This window comes from Gastrolobium bilobum, unplaced genomic scaffold, assembly GCF_033153095.1.
Source record: "Gastrolobium bilobum isolate Gb01-03AN ecotype WA unplaced genomic scaffold, APGP_CSIRO_Gbil_v1 utg3209, whole genome shotgun sequence".
In the NCBI taxonomy this organism is placed as follows: domain Eukaryota; kingdom Viridiplantae; phylum Streptophyta; class Magnoliopsida; order Fabales; family Fabaceae; genus Gastrolobium; species Gastrolobium bilobum.
Genome location: NW_026899772.1, coordinates 728272 through 745698, shown reverse-complemented (window position 1 = coordinate 745698; position 17427 = coordinate 728272). Strand labels below are relative to the sequence as shown.

At 35.6% G+C, this 17427-nt stretch overlaps 2 protein-coding genes across 2 annotated transcripts; both read right to left on the bottom strand.

The window, feature by feature from the left end:
• Nucleotides 1-4860: 4860 nt before the first annotated feature.
• Nucleotides 4861-7053, bottom strand: LOC133293322 (uncharacterized). Its single transcript, XM_061491868.1, has one exon. The coding sequence runs from the start codon at nt 7051-7053 to the stop codon at nt 4861-4863; it is 2193 nt and encodes a 730-aa protein (XP_061347852.1).
• A 721-nt stretch (nt 7054-7774) lies between these two features.
• LOC133293348 (glucose-6-phosphate/phosphate translocator 2, chloroplastic-like) lies at nt 7775-10630 on the bottom strand. Its single transcript, XM_061491903.1, has 5 exons — nt 9936-10630; nt 9542-9767; nt 9223-9445; nt 8713-8926; nt 7775-7976 (listed from the first exon to the last, which is right to left on the bottom strand). Exons 1-5 carry the CDS (start codon nt 10440-10442, stop codon nt 7965-7967), a joined length of 1182 nt encoding a protein of 393 aa, XP_061347887.1. The 5' UTR covers nt 10443-10630; the 3' UTR covers nt 7775-7964.
• Between the last annotated feature and the right edge of the window lie 6797 nt (nt 10631-17427).

The window sequence follows — 17427 nt, the reverse complement described above, 5'->3', positions numbered from 1 at the left end:
GGGAAACTAGGGATTTTTATCAATTCATTTCATACCACCAAAGGTTCCTAAAATATTTATGCATTCCCATTAACAATTTAAACACAACTTAGGCATATTTTCCTTCACAAGGCTGAGGCATCCATACAAGGAACCAAGATGTTGTTCGCCATTTCTTAAGCCATCTCACTTCATAATCCTACCCATGCCATGCATTAGAACCTCAACACATCATCAAAATAAAGTTTAACACAATCAATCCCTAAGCAACCCTATAGGTCGAAATCTAGAGGGAGATTTTCCAATGGATTTTTCTTTTTATTCACTCAATTTAACCACTCATTCACACTTCCACATACATGTAATTCTTTACGAATTATGCAATTTAATTTTTGCACACCAAACCCCAAAAAGCCCAACATGACCGAACCTTACATAGTGGTCCAAGGGGATTTTTTTTTAAAATTTTAAACACATGTTCATGCTTATTTCACATCCTAACTTCATTAACAACACTAATCCATCATAAATTTCAATTTTCAAACTCAATAACATTCCACAAAAAGTGCTCATAATATTCAAAACTTAAATCATGACATTTAAACCAATGGAATGAGGATCTCTTACCTCAAATCACCTATACAAGGCTTGGAGAACAAAACCCAAGCTTGGTTCCACCCAAAAATACAATCTCTCTAGGATGAATAGTGACCCAAAATTTGAGAAGAAGAGAACTCTTCACACAAGCCCTTTCAGCCCAAACAAATAGGTGGAATGGATTCACAACGATCTCTACTTAAAGTTTCATATATAACACTTTGTGTTTTGGTGATTATATGAATGAGAAAGAGAGGAGAGAGAAAGCAACCCACCCCTCCCCCCCACCATGCCTGTCGCGGTTTTGGTATGGAAGGAGAGAGAAAAATGAAAAATGACAATGAATAGTGGTCCACTTAACTTTATAATGTCCTATGGTCTTTTACTGGTTGTTTTTCTCTCACGTAATTTCACTTAACTTGACTCGGTACTAACTCAAAGCTACAGACATAATTTTATTTTTTTGAACTCATTTACATTAACTTCTTATTCTCTAAGGAACAATATTAATAATTCACAGCATGATTTCTGCACCGTTTTTGACGAAATACACTGTGAATCACTAATAGTGCATTGTTTGCCTGTGAAAACTTAAAACTTATAAACTTATCATTCTTGGATCTATTATGACTTGTTTGGCATATATTGGACTTTTTTATTCTTATTTCATCAATTATTTAGTTCTAGACTCTACCGGTTGCTTAAACAGCGGTACAAAATACCCGACAGAAAATACTATTCACGAGATTTTCACGAAAAGTACCAAACTATACAATTTTTCGTTCTGAACTTATATTTGGCATCAGAATTGCCAAATTAGGTCTCTAAACTCATTTTGCTTATTCTGAGCTCTACCGGTTGATTCACAACAATGCAGAACATCTGGCAGAATGCACTATTCATGACCTAGTCATGATTACAGTCAAAACACTTGAAATAACGATTTGAATCTAGTTATGACATTTAAATCCTTAAATTAAATCTTTAATTAAAATTTACCAGTTAGGATCATTATATTCTTCCTATTTGTTTGGGAAAGCTTAATTTTTTTTTAAAGTTTTTTGTTTTGGGCATTATGATTATAATCATCTTTATTATAAAGTGACTTCTTCTTTTTAACCAATTTCACCTGCAAGTTATCAGATTTTTACCCATTGCACACCCAAGATCAAGTTTTTCCGCTTGAAAAATCAGAGCTGAAGATAACTGAAAACCGGGGTGCTACTTCACTATAATTTTAATTGTCTAAAGTGATTAGGGGGAAAAAGTTTAACAAATTATAGTTATTGATGAGAAAATTGATTATTGAGATTTTGATAAAATATTTGTATATTTATAATGTATAATAACATGATATTACTAAAATTTTCTCAACTAATTTTCATCAACAGATTATTATTCCTTTAATTTGAGTGAATAGACAGTTGGACATTTAGTTAGAGGATTCCAATCTTGTCAAGTAATGTGTGTAGGCTTGATGGTTTGTGTGGGCTTAGTAAGAGTGGACATGAAGGGGTTTAGTTCAAATCTGGAAGATAGAGAAGGAGAGATTCAAAGGTGAATAACCGTTTAGAGAGAAGTAAGGAGGAAGAGAGAGAATTGTCCAATCTTTTCTGTCTCTTCTGTTACGCCCCCAGGGCTATTTAATATAGTTTTTCTTACAATGCTTTTCTATTACACTGTTTAACTACTCAACTCATATCTATTTCTAGACAATGGGCCTTACAAGTATTTAAACACTATGAGCCTTACAAGTATCCTTACAAGTATTTAAAGACAATGGGTACAAGTATTTAAAGATAATAGTCCTTTAGGTACGCAGGCTTTCTTCTATTGCGATTGGGCTTGCCTTGATTGGGCTCACCCACTTGGGTCACAACAACTCCTTCCTCATCAGAACAAACCTCGCCCACGAGGTTGGATGGCCCAGAAACGTCCAAAGCGTCTTGTTTGGGTGGAACACAGCTGGCAGCCATGACAGGAGAGGCTGAGACAATAGGGACAGGTGGCTGTGCTTGAGCGGTTGTCAAAGGGATAAGAATCTGGCCCAACGCACCTTGATTGGCTGAGGACTCTGAGGTTTCTGGATGAGGATTAGGTGTGTCCTTTGGCATAGAAACCTGTGAGTCATTGATGGCCAGCACTACTTCATCAGAAACGGAGCTGACCTTTGAGTGATGAGGGTGCTCCAAAGAAGAGACCTTGGTTCGTGGAGGAGCCTTTAACAACGCCGCGTCCTCCCACGTCGAATCCTCCGGCGACAACCCTTCCCACTGGACAAGGACTTGGGCCACTGGATGACCGTGTCTCCAAACGTTGCGCTAAGAGAGCAGAGCTGCTGGTGTGTGCTGTGGCGGAACAGTGCGTAATTCCGTAGGGAGATCATGAACCTGATAACGATGAGCTGGAAAGATCGGCCGTAATAGAGAGGCGTGGAACACGGGATGAACCCGAGACGTTAGAGGAAGCTGAAGACGGTATGCAACCTTCCCAATACGTTCAAGCACTCGGAACGGCCCATAAAAACGTAAGCTGAGCTTGTTACAAGAACGACGCTGCAGGGTGAGCTGCCGAAAAGGTTGTAAGCGAAGAAGAACCAAATCTCCCTCATTAAAGGTGATGTCTTTCCGTTTCTCTTCTGCATGTGCTTTCATCTCAGCTTGGGCTTTCTGTAGACTGTGTTTTAATGATGATAGGATCATGGACCTGTGATGAAGATCCGAGTCCACTGCTTCAACCGAAGTGGAACCCAAGGTGTAGGATAACAAATCCGGAGGAAAACGCCCAAAAGTCGCCCGGAATGGAGAAGTTCCAGTACACCAGTTATGAGAAGTATTGTAATGAAACTCCGCCCAACTCAAGAACTTATGCCACGCAATCGGATTCTCATGAGCAAAACATCTGAGGTACTGTTCCAAAGTTCGATTAACCCGCTCCGTTTGACCATCCGTCTGTGGGTGGTAAGCGGAGCTAAAATGCAACTGTGTGCCCTGAAGTTTGAATAGAGTTTGCCAAAACTCACTGAGAAAAATAGGGTCTCTGTCAGAAACAATGGAACGGGGAAGGCCATGCAACTTCCCCACCGTGTCCCAAAACACAGTAGCTACTTTAGATGCAGAGTATTTCGTCGGTAAAGCCGCGAAATGGGCCCCCTTTGTAAGTCTGTCCACCACCACCATAATCGCCGTAAACCCAGATGAAGTTGGAAGATGTGTGACAAAATCCATTGTTAAGTCGGACCATATGAGTTCCGGCATGGGTAACGGCTGTAGTAATCCGTAGGGGCTATGATTGGGCGATTTAGCTTTCTGACACACTTCACAGTGTTGAACAAACTCCTGAACATCTTTCTTCATTTTGTTCCAGGTGAACTTGGCTGCTAAACGGAGGAAAGTACGTCGAACACCTGCGTGGCCCCCAATTTTGGAAGAGTGGAAGTCATGTAGCAAGAGTGGTATCAGTGATGAAGCTGCTGGAATGTACAATCGGTGATGATGAAAAAGCAATCCACTTTGGAGCTGCCAGTGAGGCCAGTTAGATGCATTGGATTGTAATTCATTACAAATTTGTGCAGCATAGGGATCTGCTTGTAAATCAGTCTGTATGATGGAACTATAATGAGATGTAGGTGTAGACAAAATCAACAGGGTGGGGACTGTGATAGGAGAAGTCCCCTCCGGTTGGCGCGACAAAGCGTCAGCCATAATATTATGTTTGCCAGATTTGAATTGAATTGAATAGTTGTAGCCCAACAATTTCGCGAGAAATTGTTGTTGCTCAGGAGTTTGAATCACTTGTGTCATTAAGTGATGCAAACTATGGTGATCCATTTTGATGATGAAAGAGGATCCCAGCAAATATTGGCGCCACTTGGCAACAGCCGAAGTGATGGCGTACATCTCACGTAGATAGGTAGATTTCAGTTGCATGAGCTTGGAAAGCTTGCGACTAAAATAAGCAATAGGATGACTATCCTGCAACAATACAGCCCCAACGCCAACCCCTGAAGCATTAGCTTCCAAAACAAAGGGTAGCTGAAAATTTGGCAACGCTAAAATGGGAGCGGTGGTAAGGAGATGCTTAAGAGAAACAAAAGCATGCTCAGCTGCTGAAGTCCAATGAAAAGCATCCTTGGCCAGAAGATCAGTAAGTGGGGCAGCAACCATAGCGTATCCACGAATAAAATGGCGATAATAACCAGAGAGTCCCAAAAAAGCTCATAACTGCGTTACAGAATTAGGAATCGGCCAATCACACACCGCCTGGACTTTGGAAGGATCCGGACTAACCCCAGCTGCCGAAATCACGTGGCCCAAAACGACGCAAAAACCCAGTGAATATATGATTCATAGCGGCCTGAAAGGTAGACGGGGCATTAGACAGCCCAAAAGGCATCACAAGAAACTCAATGTGACCGCTATGGGTTCGAAATGCCGTTTTGTGAACATCCAGTGGATTCATTTTTATTTGGTGATAGCCTGACCGAAGATCAAGCTTTGAAAAGATCTGGGCACCATGCAACTCGTCAATCAGTTCATCAACTGTAGGAATAGGAAATTTATCCGGAATAGTAATGGTATTAAGGGCGCGATAATCAACACAAAAACGCCACGTCCCATCTTTCTTTTTGACCAAAATAACCGGTGAACTGAAAGGTGAACGGCTGGGCTGAATAATACCAGTATCCAACATTTCAGCAACCATTTTCTCAATCTCCGTCTTCTGAAAATGTGGATATCGGTAGGGTCTTACTTGAACAGGTTTCGAGTTTGGGAAGAGGTTGATGGAATGATTACAGTTTCTATCAGGGGGTAAAGATGAAGGGGTGGCGAAGACATCTTGGAACTTGTGTAAAATTTGTTGAATAGAGGGAGGTGTTTGGGCTTTAGCGGGTATAGAAAGCTGGTTTGGTACATTACTAATGAGACACATAAAACATGAAGAGACAGATTTCTGGACCATTAATTTTTGGAACTGAGCATTAGTAGTCGGTGTGGGTGCAATATTTGAGTTGCCATGTAAAATGACCGTTGTGGCCAAATGTTGAAAAGTCATAGTCATTTTAGAATAATCTGTGACAATCGGCCCAAGAGTCGCAAGCCATTGGACCCCTAATACCACATCCGCCCCTTTGAGATCCAACACATAAAGATCCACAACAAAAACGTGGGACTGAAGCAGTAAAGAGGCAGCAGGACAAAAAGCATGACACCGCAAAGCATCTCCATTGCCCACCTGTACAAGGAAATGGGACACCTGTTGCAAGGTGAGATCAAGGAAATTAGCCATACGCTCCGTTATAAAATTGTGGGTACTACCCCCATCCACCAAAGTTTGAATAGGCTTCCCTTGTAGTGACCCTGTGAGACGAAAAGACCGCGAGCAGTTGTGGCCAAAAAGAGCATTGAGGCTGATTTCGGAAGTAATATCATGCGTAGGGAGTTCAACAACCTCCTCCTGAAAACTATCATCCGGATCAGCATCTGTTCCTTCCATATACAGAAGAGTAGCACGACCCTTACACTTATGACCAAAAGAATATGGTTCGTCACATGTATAACATAAATTCTTCTCACGTTTCACCTGCATCTCAGTCGGAGAAAGCCGACGAATAGGAATGGCAGCCAATGGACCCGAAGAGGGCAGAGAAGAATGCGGTTTGTTGGTTAAGCTTAGAGTAGAGCTTATCTGGTTCGGTGGAGGTTTTGGTGGATTAGACCAGGTGCGCGAAGGTTTATAGTCAGAAGACTGATCCTCATACACACGTGCCAGAGAAAAGGCCTCATGATAATCTTGAGGTCTATGAGTCAAAACAAGGCGACATATATGGGCCTTTAAACTAGAAATAAAAATGCTCCGTAGCAAAGGAGCTGTAAGGCCAGGCACCTTACTCACTAGTTTTTCAAATGTGGATTGGTAATCCAACACAGATCCAGTTTGATGAATTTTAACCAAGGCTCCTGCAGGATCATCAAATTCAGAGGGCCCAAAACGGCGAAGAACAGCCGTGCAAAATGTGCGCCAATCAGGCATTAAACCATTTTGATCCGAACCATAAAACCAACTAGCAGCAGGTTCATCTAAATGGAAGGCAGCTAAATTTAAACGATCTGGTAAGGGAACCTGGTAGAAGGTGAAATATCGTTCCGCAGCCACGATCCAAGTAGTTGGATCACCTGACGAAAAACGAGGAAAATCAAGCTTGACTTGGCGCGCTCTGGAATTATCATTACCATGCGGACCAGAACCCAAAATTCCGCGTCCCGGAGAATTTTGTTGCAACTCCAGAAGACGAGCCAGATCTACATGTAAACGGTTCTGAGATTCCTGTAAGTGGAGATAGGACTCCTGCAACTGAGAGTTGGATTCTTGCAAACCCAAATACTGTTGTGCACGAACAGTCTCTGCAGCTCGAAATTGTTCATCCAAAGTTTCAAAACGTTGTGACAGATCCCTTAAACGCGTGTTTTCAGCCATAACAGGTAGGTTGAGGAGCAATGAAAGCACCAATGAAGGGGTTTAGTTCAGATCTGGAAGATAGAGAATGAGAGATTCAAAGGTGAATAACCGTTTAGAGAGAAGTAAGGAGGAAGAGAGAGAATTGTCCAATCTTTTCTGTCTCTTCTGTTACGCCCCCAGGGCTATTTAATATAGTTTTTCTTGCAATGCTTTTCTATTACACTGTTTAACTACTCAACTCATATCTATTTCTAGACAATGGGCCTTACAAGTATTTAAACACTATGGGCCTTACAAGTATCCTTACAAGTATTTAAAGACAATGGGTACAAGTATTTAAAGACAATAGTCCTTTAGGTACGCAGGCTTTCTTCTATTGCGATTGGGCTTGCCTTGATTGGGCTCACCCACTTGGGTCACAACAGGACACCATTATGGTGATCCTTTCTTTTTGCTTCACTGTAAAGAATTATTAAAAACTTCCAAAAAAGGGATAAGGCAGATTTACAGCATAGAACTATTAAGTGGCCACATGCTTTTTTTTTTGTTGCAACGTGAAAGGGGAACATGGTAGGATGTATGAGTAAGTTATTTAAATTTGTTGTTAGATATATGCGTATGTTAAATATAAGTGTGAAAGCTTTTTTTTTTTTTTTTTTTTTTGAAGAAATCCTTCATATACTTTCAAGATGCAACTACAACGTTCATATTTAGTGCAACTCCATTCATATTACAGGAAAGAAACCCAAAAGCTCATTTATACACATGAAAAAGTGATTACTAATGCTATTACTATGGCCTCAAAGAAAAGCAGCTTGAATTCCTATTGATAACACAATGTACTCTCTAATTAACGTCATAGTCCTCGATAGTCACACTTTGAGCTACACCCTTGAGTCATCTTTCCCTACACCTTCAAAATTACCACCTTACTGTTTAGCCTGTTCACAAATCAACAGAAAGCTGTCAGTTGTGTGCAATATATATAATAATGTATCACTGATTGAGTAGCATACTATTTTAATAATACAAGAGCATAGACAAAGAACCACGTAAACAAAGGAGTGTTATTTAAAGGAGACAACTTTACGTACTTTTAGCAGTTTTTAATTATGTATTTTTGGAAATGTATAGTTATAATATTAAAGTTGTACTTTTTTCACTTTTTATGTCAGCAGACATTGTTTGAAGAGAGAGAAAAAAATATAACTTTAATATTATAAATTATGCATTCCTAAAAATGCATAGTTAAAACTTTTAAAATTATATAACTTGTATTATTTAAAAAGAAATTCACTGAACCCATAAACAATAATAATAAATTTCCAAATCTAACAATAAAACTATTTTTAATAAGGGAAATGTTACTCTCATTTTACACGAGAGTAGTTTTCTCATGTTACAGAGAAGTCATGTGAGACCTACCATTAAAGGATAAAAAAAAGAGTAGGTGCGATTATCGAAGTGAGAAAATATGAGATAATTACCTCATGTAAGATAAGAGTAGTATTTCTCTCCTAATAATCCTTCCTTTTAATTTGTTTCAAACAAGAGGTGATATATAGCAAAAGCAAAAACAAAAAGCATCCATGTAAGTACATGTAGCATTATGCATGGCCCTTGGGATCCTCAAAGTAAAAAGAAACAAACATAGTTTAGATGGAGACTAGAATGCACCTGTGAATATAGGAAGGTGCCAAGAATTGCAATGGCAGCCCCAAGAGCATTGATGGGCTGAACTGGTGTGCGGAAGATAAGAATGGAAGAGACAATTACAGAAATTCTCTTCATTGTGTTCCCTATGCTAAATGTTAAGGGAGAAATCTGATCAAGAGACATGTAAGAGACTTGATTATACAAGTGGTAGAACACACTCTGGGCAGCTACCCACCTGTAAACATCAAAACACACAAGTCTGTTAGTTAAACATCTGCTGAAGAATATATTAACCAATCTCATTCTTGTAAAAAGTTAACAAAGGATCTCTTAGATGTTTAACAACCTACATAGAACTTCTACCTTATTCAAATTGAGTTTGCTTGTTAGCAAAATCTATATATATATATATATATATAAATATCCAATTACATAAGCAAAATAAATACAAATACAAGCCCATCAATATGAAAGAGATTAAGAGGAATGAAAATAAACAATAAGCTGAGATTTGAAGACTGTTGTGCTTACCATACAAAATTGGGACCAATCTGAGACACAGCTGTTTGCCAGCCAGCAGCCCACACCTTGGGGCCTTCCACAGCAATGGCAAAAGGTGTGAGAATTAACAGAGACATTATGGAAAGACAAGCATAGTAGTTCATTCCGCTAACAGACATTCCCTTCATCCCTTTCTTTGAGAATATATTCCGGAAGACAAATGCCAAATTTGATATCATAGCCCCCATAAATCCTGAAATATGAAGTGGTCTAATTAGAGTATTCAACTACCAAAAATAGTCATACATGAGAAAATTTTCATTTTTTATTTTTCAGTAAATAGTCATACCAATCATATTGAAATTGAGCTCGGTCACAGCAGCAAGTGAACAACCACCAATAATTGGCACTAGTGACAGGTAAACCGGCATAGGGAATGCTTCTCCAAGCAAGAACCTTGATACAAGGACACTGAAAGCAGGCTCTCCACTCTTGATGATGTGAGTGAATGAAACTGCAACTTTGGACATGCTCACAGTTGCAGCAACATGCCCAATTGTGTGTGCCACCGCAACCTGCACACACCCAAATTTGAATTTCTTGGGTGAATACTAATAAATCAAGGTTTCCCTTACTTCTAACTCATTTCTTGGGCCACCGTTCTTCACATTTATCATTCAAATTTTATAAAGGTTATTCTTTGAAAACAAAATAAAATTGAAAAACAAGTAATATTTTCTTACAGGAAACAGTGCCTTCCAAAAGTCCAAATTAACTTTAGGGACATCAGCAACCCTTGTGGCCCACGAGATTAACATAATGAGAGAGCCAGCAGCGAGGGACAAAGTAGAAGTAAGCCACGGGTAAGGAAAAGCATTCAAAACCTTCTTGTTGTATATGTTGAAGACCACATTCAAAGCCCACCATGTAGCAAAATACAACCCAATCTTGACCTTCTTAGCTTCCTCTTCACCAATGTTAATCTCTAGTGGCCGTGACCTATCTGCCTCATAGGCCTTGCACTCTATCACGTTCCTCCTTCTGGGTTTTGTCAGCAATGCAAAGTTTTCAGTGGATGAAAGGTAAAGAGGCTTCTGGGAAGAAAACAGAGAAGGACCCATGTTTTGTTCAACATTTTGAATGGTGGGTAATGTGAAAAGTTGAGGCCTTGCAACAGGAAGCTTTCTGCAATCACTTGAGGAAGCGGTGCAGGTGAGAGATGATGCTGTGTACTTGACTGAAGAGATCATGATGCTTTGGCTTATCTGAATGTGAATAAAGAACGAAATGATTTTGTAGGTGAGAGGAGAAGGGTACAAATTACAAATACAATGAATGAACAATAAGTTGATAAGATTAACGTGTTTGTGTTGTGTGATTTAAGTGGTTGTTTGAACCTTGGAGTATCACGAACTCACAATGTGGAAGAGCTTAACGATTATTTCGATGAAGACAGAGGAGGGTTGGTGACCAAAATCTAAGTATAGGAAACGGTTTTTCCTAAGTGAGGAGGCAGTTCTAGACAAGACGTTATATATAGGTGGAACCAGCAAGGTGATGGCATGCGTCGTCACAACTAACCGCGTAGATTTTAACTGAAAAAAAATCTTAGAAGACTATTTTTCTTGGAAATGGATACGTGTAATTTAACATGATCCAGAAGAATTTTAACCATTAATAATTAATTCAACAATTATGATTATGTAATTTTTTATTTTTATATTTTTTTTCTCTTCTTTCTTATCACCATTAATCCACCTATATATAATTACGATTGCTCCACATGACATGGTCATGTTATTTAGCGCATGAGAGGATCTACTCCTATTTTTCTTTTTCTCACAAGAATTTTTAAGGGGCAACGACCAATTTATATTACGTAAAAAAAAAATGTCAAATTTGAAAAATTATTTTCCTTTCTCTTATGCCAAAAGTTTCGTTATCGATCCAGCGAGACACGTTTTTGTCACATAAGGACTTAAGTCCCGTTGATTTGAGCCCCCTTTTTTTGGCCCTTTAAATTTTTTTTTATAAAAGTTAAGCTATTTAAATTTTAAAAAAATTATTGAGTTTTTGAAAAAATTATTTAACTTTTGATTCCTACTTTTTTATAAAATTTAAAATTTTTAACTTCCTAAAAAATATATTTTTGATTTTTTGTGACTTCTATTTTTTTTAAAGCATATATCTAACTGAGTTTATAGTGAGAAATACTTTTTATATATAAAAAAAAAAAAAACAGCTTTTAGAGGAGAAAAAAACTTATTCAAAGAGACTCAAACATTTCATTTTGCTAAAAGAAAGTGAGTGAAGTTAACTTAATGAGAGAGATTTACTATGTTTTGCCACGAGCAAAAGGAGTCCCACTAGGTTCAATAGTGGAATTTAATCATAATATTTCATAAAATAATTTAGGGTTTGTGGTATATTGATAATTTTTTTTTCCCAAATCGCATCAAATTGATTGTTTCCCTGTGGATCTTCACTCATATATCTCAAAGATGATGCTTGCATACTATATCAAAAACAGTTTAAACTTAATAGAACGTGGTTGTAAAGTTTTTTATATTATTGATATGTTAAAACATTTTACATAACAGTTGTGATAATTTAATATTTTTTCATAAAATATACTCAAACTTTTTTAATGATTTACATCAAAATTAAATTCAATGAAAAAATAATTTTATTAATAATAGACACAACCTATTGATATCAAAAGCTCAATTAGATTGTCAAAAAAGAAAAAAAAAGCTCAATTCATTTACCAAAAATAAAAGTAAAAATAGCATTAGAGTAAGGGTGTAAATGGATTAGGCGTCCTATCATAGGCCTACAGCCTGACCTACCTTAGACCTGACCTATCCTAGTCTATTTAAAAAATAGAACATGTTTAGACTTTTAAAAAAATCCATTTAAAAATTAGGCTATAGACTCACTTTAAAAATTTTGGCCTAAAAGCTGCAAGTTCACCTTTTAATTTTTTAATAAAATAATATATTCACGAAGGCTGTCAAGAGCAACGAAAAAGCATCTAAAAGTAACTATTTAAATGTGTTGTTATAAAGGATATTTGTGATATTGTTAAAAAAAAAAGTGTTTCATAATTTTTATAATTTGAACTCTTATTGAAAACACTGTTTAATGAATGGGAAATTTCATATTTTTAATTTGAGTTTGATTTGTAACTTTGTAGGCCTAGAAGGCTTTGTGTTAGACTTTTCAATTTTTTACAATGGCGATGTCAAGTCACCAAACCAAGTTTTAATAGGCTGAATATATTAGTGTAGGCTCTAAATATTTTATGTAGGCTTAGATAACTATTAAGATTAAAGTCTGGCTTAACTTAATCTATTTACTCTCCTGATTAGCATCACTTATGACCATATTATGTCAGAGGATCTTAATTATCAACGTACAAATCAACTGTAATGATTTTATAATTTTTTATTCCAATATTTTTTTCGCTCATTTCTTATCCTTATTAATTTACCCTTATATGATCATATTAAATCACTCGCTCCACTAATTTTTTGTAATCACCCCTTTGCAATAGTCAACAACATTTTTGAAATGCTGGTTGAACTTTCAACATGGCAGCCACCGTTCAAATTAAATTTGTTTGCAAATTATATTTACATATATAAGTCAATTTTTTCCTGCCCATGCTCAATGTCCTCGTGGATCGGGAGAGGCCGATTATTAACGGTGACAAATAAATAGGTTAATTAGCTCAATTGGTGCAAGGTAACTTAGTGGGTGAAAAATAATTTTGGTTCGATCCACACTATTATCATATTAAGAAAGAACATATAACTTTAATCCTTGACTTGTCCTGTATTTAGGATTGATTAAGTTATTGGCTCAAAAAATCAAAACTTACGAAGATACTCAAAAGAATCTACTTACTTCAAAAATAATAATTACAGTTGATAAAAAAAAAAAGTTCATTTGATATATATTTTGTTCATTTTGGCAAGGTCCTTATCTTGGACCCTACAAGAGTGGTCTCTCGCTGCATAATTAGATCAACTACAGCAATAATTCTACTCAACTTGTAGCTGCTTCTCATTCTGCACCGCTAATTCCATTGTGACTGCTTCATGGCCTCGAAATCTATGCCAAAAACGACAACCCTCAAGAGTCCATCAACTGAGGGGTGAGAAGAAAAATCTAAAATATCATAAAAATCATAACGAGAAAGACAGACACCACCTGGTGGTGTATAATCACATGATGATGCTGATTAATGTTTTAGGCTTTTAGCACACTGCAAATATTTCGTGTGCTATATAATTCTCTTTGATTTTTTTAGGCATGTTTTTTGTTTTGGTGGATTTTTCAATTCATTATTGACGGCTTGTATAAGGCTAGCTAGGTAGGTACATGAGACATCCGTACATGTGGGCTTGGTCCAGTGGTGATTGAAAATAACAAGGTTATATGTTTTCATCGGGGAAGGTTCTCATCACTTGCAATTTGCATGCATGTTGGAACCAGGCTGGAACTGCACAAGGGAAATTTGAGTTTGGTTTGTGTGTTGAATTCTGACCGTTCAGAAACACGAGGAGACCTTCAGGCACGTGACTATCACGGTATCATCACCGGGAATGGATCTCATGGAAGATCAATTTCCATCATTACCAATGCAGAAGAATGGGACTTCACTTTCATATATAGGATAAATTTTTGGTATAATTATTATATTCAAATGGGTACAACATTTTTGAAATTTTTTTTAACACTTTTCAAAAAGAAAAAATTCCCTGTCACATTGCATTTTTTTTCAAAATTGGAAAAAATATTATACTCACTTGAATACAACAGTAGTATCAAAAATTTATCTCATATATAGACTATCTATTTCTTATTTGATTTTTTCTATGAACAAACTTGTCCTTTTATTAATAGTGCTTATAAAAGAAATCATGTTAATAATTTTTGGGCTTTCAATCGATCGTGTCAGAGGAAAGTGAGATGTTTTCTGGTAGACTCATCGTTATGTGTGATGTTTATTTATTTTTTATTTTTTTGAAAAATCAATGGCGGGCCCACTTTTTGTGTTTATGTGACATGATATAATAATTCCTGTAACATTATGTTTATAAATCCCATAATTTTTAGCTTATATAACTTTATGGTTTTATGTTTGTTATGTTACATATAATAACTTTATTTTCCTACATACATAACAAATGGAGAGAGAAAGTGAAATGATGAAAGAAAAAAAAAAATATGTTAACCCCACATCTTTATTATGTGTATAGGAAAGTGGAATTATGTTGTAATTGTAACATAACAAACTTAAAACCCATTACTTTATATTATAATAACTAGCATTTAACTAGCATTGCTTAAAATAACCAGCATCATGACTTGCACTATCTATTAATTTACATATTTTTACTTTTTAAACAAATTTTTTGTGATCGAGAAACACGAAAAATGTGAAATATTATTGTAAATAGAAAATTTAAGGAATTATTATTTCTTCTTTTGATTAATTAGCCATCAATCCATAGTTTTTTGTAAAGGAAAATATGTCTGTCATATTGCATAAAACAATTTTTTTCATGTACATACAAAAAGTTGATGAGACATTTTTTTTTTATTTTTTTTTATTTTTAGAGCTCGTTTGAATGGACTTTTAATGAGTTACTTTGTTTAAAAATTAAAATTATTTTGTGTTTGTATTTAAGAGGTACTTTTAAATAAAAATATTATTTGGATATTAAATTGAAAAAGTACTTTTTAACTATAAAATTACTGTTGTACCCTTCTTCTTCTTTCTTTTTGCATTTTGTATCTTTAGGGTGAAATCACCCACTTCCTTTTCGCCATTCATCAATTGATGACAGTGAGAATGTTCTCAAGTGAATACTCAAAAGGATGGGAGAGTATAGTTGAATAAAAAATCCATGTGATTTTGTGAGAAATTCAAAGGGAAGCGTGAGCGTGATCTTGGATCGAAGAACCGAATTTACGCAAACTAAAAATCCAGATTTCATAATCAAACAAGAGAAGAAGAACCCATCTCACTCCAAACACATTGTGAAGAAGAGCGCTTGAAATTCTGAATCTCGTTGTAAGAGAAGGAGATCCAATCGAGCATCCAACTTATTAGACTCCTAAAGCCACTTGTTGGGTGCAAACTCATGCAAAATTGAAGAAGCGGAGGGATCACGAGAGTCATTCAGTTGATTTTGGCTTTTACTTTTTCCAAAAGTCAAAAATTTTAGCTTTTGAAAAAAGTAAGTTGAATCGTAGCTTTTTAGCAACTTTTGTTTTTTTTTTAAAGTCGGTTTTCAAACAACCAAATAACTCTAAAAGCACTTTTTTATTTAAAAAAAAAAGCAGCTTCTTCATAAGTATAAGCCGATCCAAACGTAACCTCAGTAGATCTCACCTGTTTTTTGTGTATTTTATCGCAGGCAACATAAAAAATATATTCTCCATTCTCCTTTTATAAAAGGTAGAATATCCATACTACCATTTTTTTATTACCACTCTAATCACCATTGGATCAAATTTTTCAACGAAAAGTGGGCTGAAGAGAAAGAAAAAAATTGCTGAAAAGTTTGATACAATGATGAATAGAGTTATGGATTGATAGTAGAAAAAAATAGTAGTATGAATATTTTTTATTTTTTTTTGGAAATAGTAGTATGAATATTCTACCTCTTTATAAAATACATATTCTCAACTTGGATACAAATTTTTTTATTACTAAATCTCCCTTGATTATATTTTTGGAAAAATATTTTTCCGACAACATAGGATAAAGTTATTTCCTACAACCCAAAGTCATTTTGGGGGATCTAAGAAAAAAAATAAGAATATCTTAGTAATTTTATTTTTCTTTTGTATCATGTAATTTTATTAAAATATCTAATATTTTTTCAGAACTCCAAAATAATGCCGTTTTGAATTGTAGGAGATAATTGTATCTCATATGACAGGGAGAAACGTTAATCTGTATATTTTTAGGCCAAAATGTTAGTTTTTCAATTAAATCAAATAAAATAAGAGTAGTCTCATATTTGAAAAGTATAAAGATACCCCTGCAAAGAAAATTATTTTTTTCTGGTTTCTGTTCACGAAAATTACCTTTTTCTTTAAAGAAATCCTGTTTGGATAATTGTTTCCAAGTGTTAGTTTTTAAAAAGGAAAGAACAACTACCCATTTCTAGTAAAAAGACCAAAACTAATAACAACCTTAAGATGTTTGCATGTTTTTTGTTTTTTAATTTGCTGTAGACGGCGCCGGAGGCAAACATGTCGATGTGGGGATGTTTGAGAATAGAAGCAGCTCCATTGTTGGGGAATTGGTAAGGCTGTGAATCAATGTTCAAGAATTGGAGACAAAACTACAAATGTACAATTGAGGATGATGATTAGCGTGAAAAGCTGCAAACCATACGAATCTGAATAAGTATATTTGTGGGCTTGTAGCAAGGCTAGGGCTCTTCCATTTAAATTAAAACACAGTTTTGGCAAAGAAATATAGCCCAATAGTGGAGGCATAGGTTGGGCCTAGGCTGCCATTTAATGATACAAGGGAACATTTGCACACCACAATAATTTATCTACGATACAAGGGAACATTCCAACCGTTTGTTTTTTGCGTTCAATATGAATAAGTTATCTATATTATTTATTTACATTGAGCTCAAAATGACATTATTTTAGAACGAAAATCAAGTTATTTTTTTTTATTATAATTTATTTCAGACTATAATAGTCTTTTTCATTATAATTTTTTAATCTTTCAATTTAAAATAACATTTTGAGAATGAACATAAATAACTTATTTACATTGTAGAAACATTAAACCTTTATATCAATAACAAAATATGGCAGGTTTACAGCACATAGAACAAAATGTAACTTAATGATTTAAGGTTGATAGGTTACCTAAGAGATAGATGGTTCTTATATATCATGATGGTTATTTAGCCATGAGAGTATAGTGCACATGTTTATGCTTGTCCTTGTCTATTTACGGTCAAAGTGTTTTCTGATTGCTCGGGATTTTCTCACTTTGCTCGAGTATCTCCTTGTCTATTTTTTCTCAAATTATAATTGAGTTCCATGCAACTTTACTGCTCTTTATTTTAGAAAGTATTTCGCTGAAAAATAAAAAAGTTAAAAAAATAAAAAATAATTGATAAAAAAAAATGAATTATAAAAACAATAAAAGTAAAAATCTTGGTTCGATGTTCTAAATCTAATCCT

Excerpts from the sequence above, each read along its gene's own strand:
- LOC133293322 (XM_061491868.1), bottom strand. The coding sequence starts at position 7,053 with ATGGCTGAAAACACGCGTTTAAGGGATCTGTCACAACGTTTTGAAACT.
- LOC133293348 (XM_061491903.1), bottom strand. The coding sequence starts at position 10,442 with ATGATCTCTTCAGTCAAGTACACAGCATCATCTCTCACCTGCACCGCT. Across the intron at positions 9,768-9,935 it reads TTTGGAAGGCACTGTTTCCT|GTTGCGGTGGCACACACAAT; the intron begins GTAAGAAAATAT and ends GGGTGTGTGCAG. Across the intron at positions 8,927-9,222 it reads ATTGGTCCCAATTTTGTATG|GTGGGTAGCTGCCCAGAGTG; the intron begins GTAAGCACAACA and ends TGATGTTTACAG.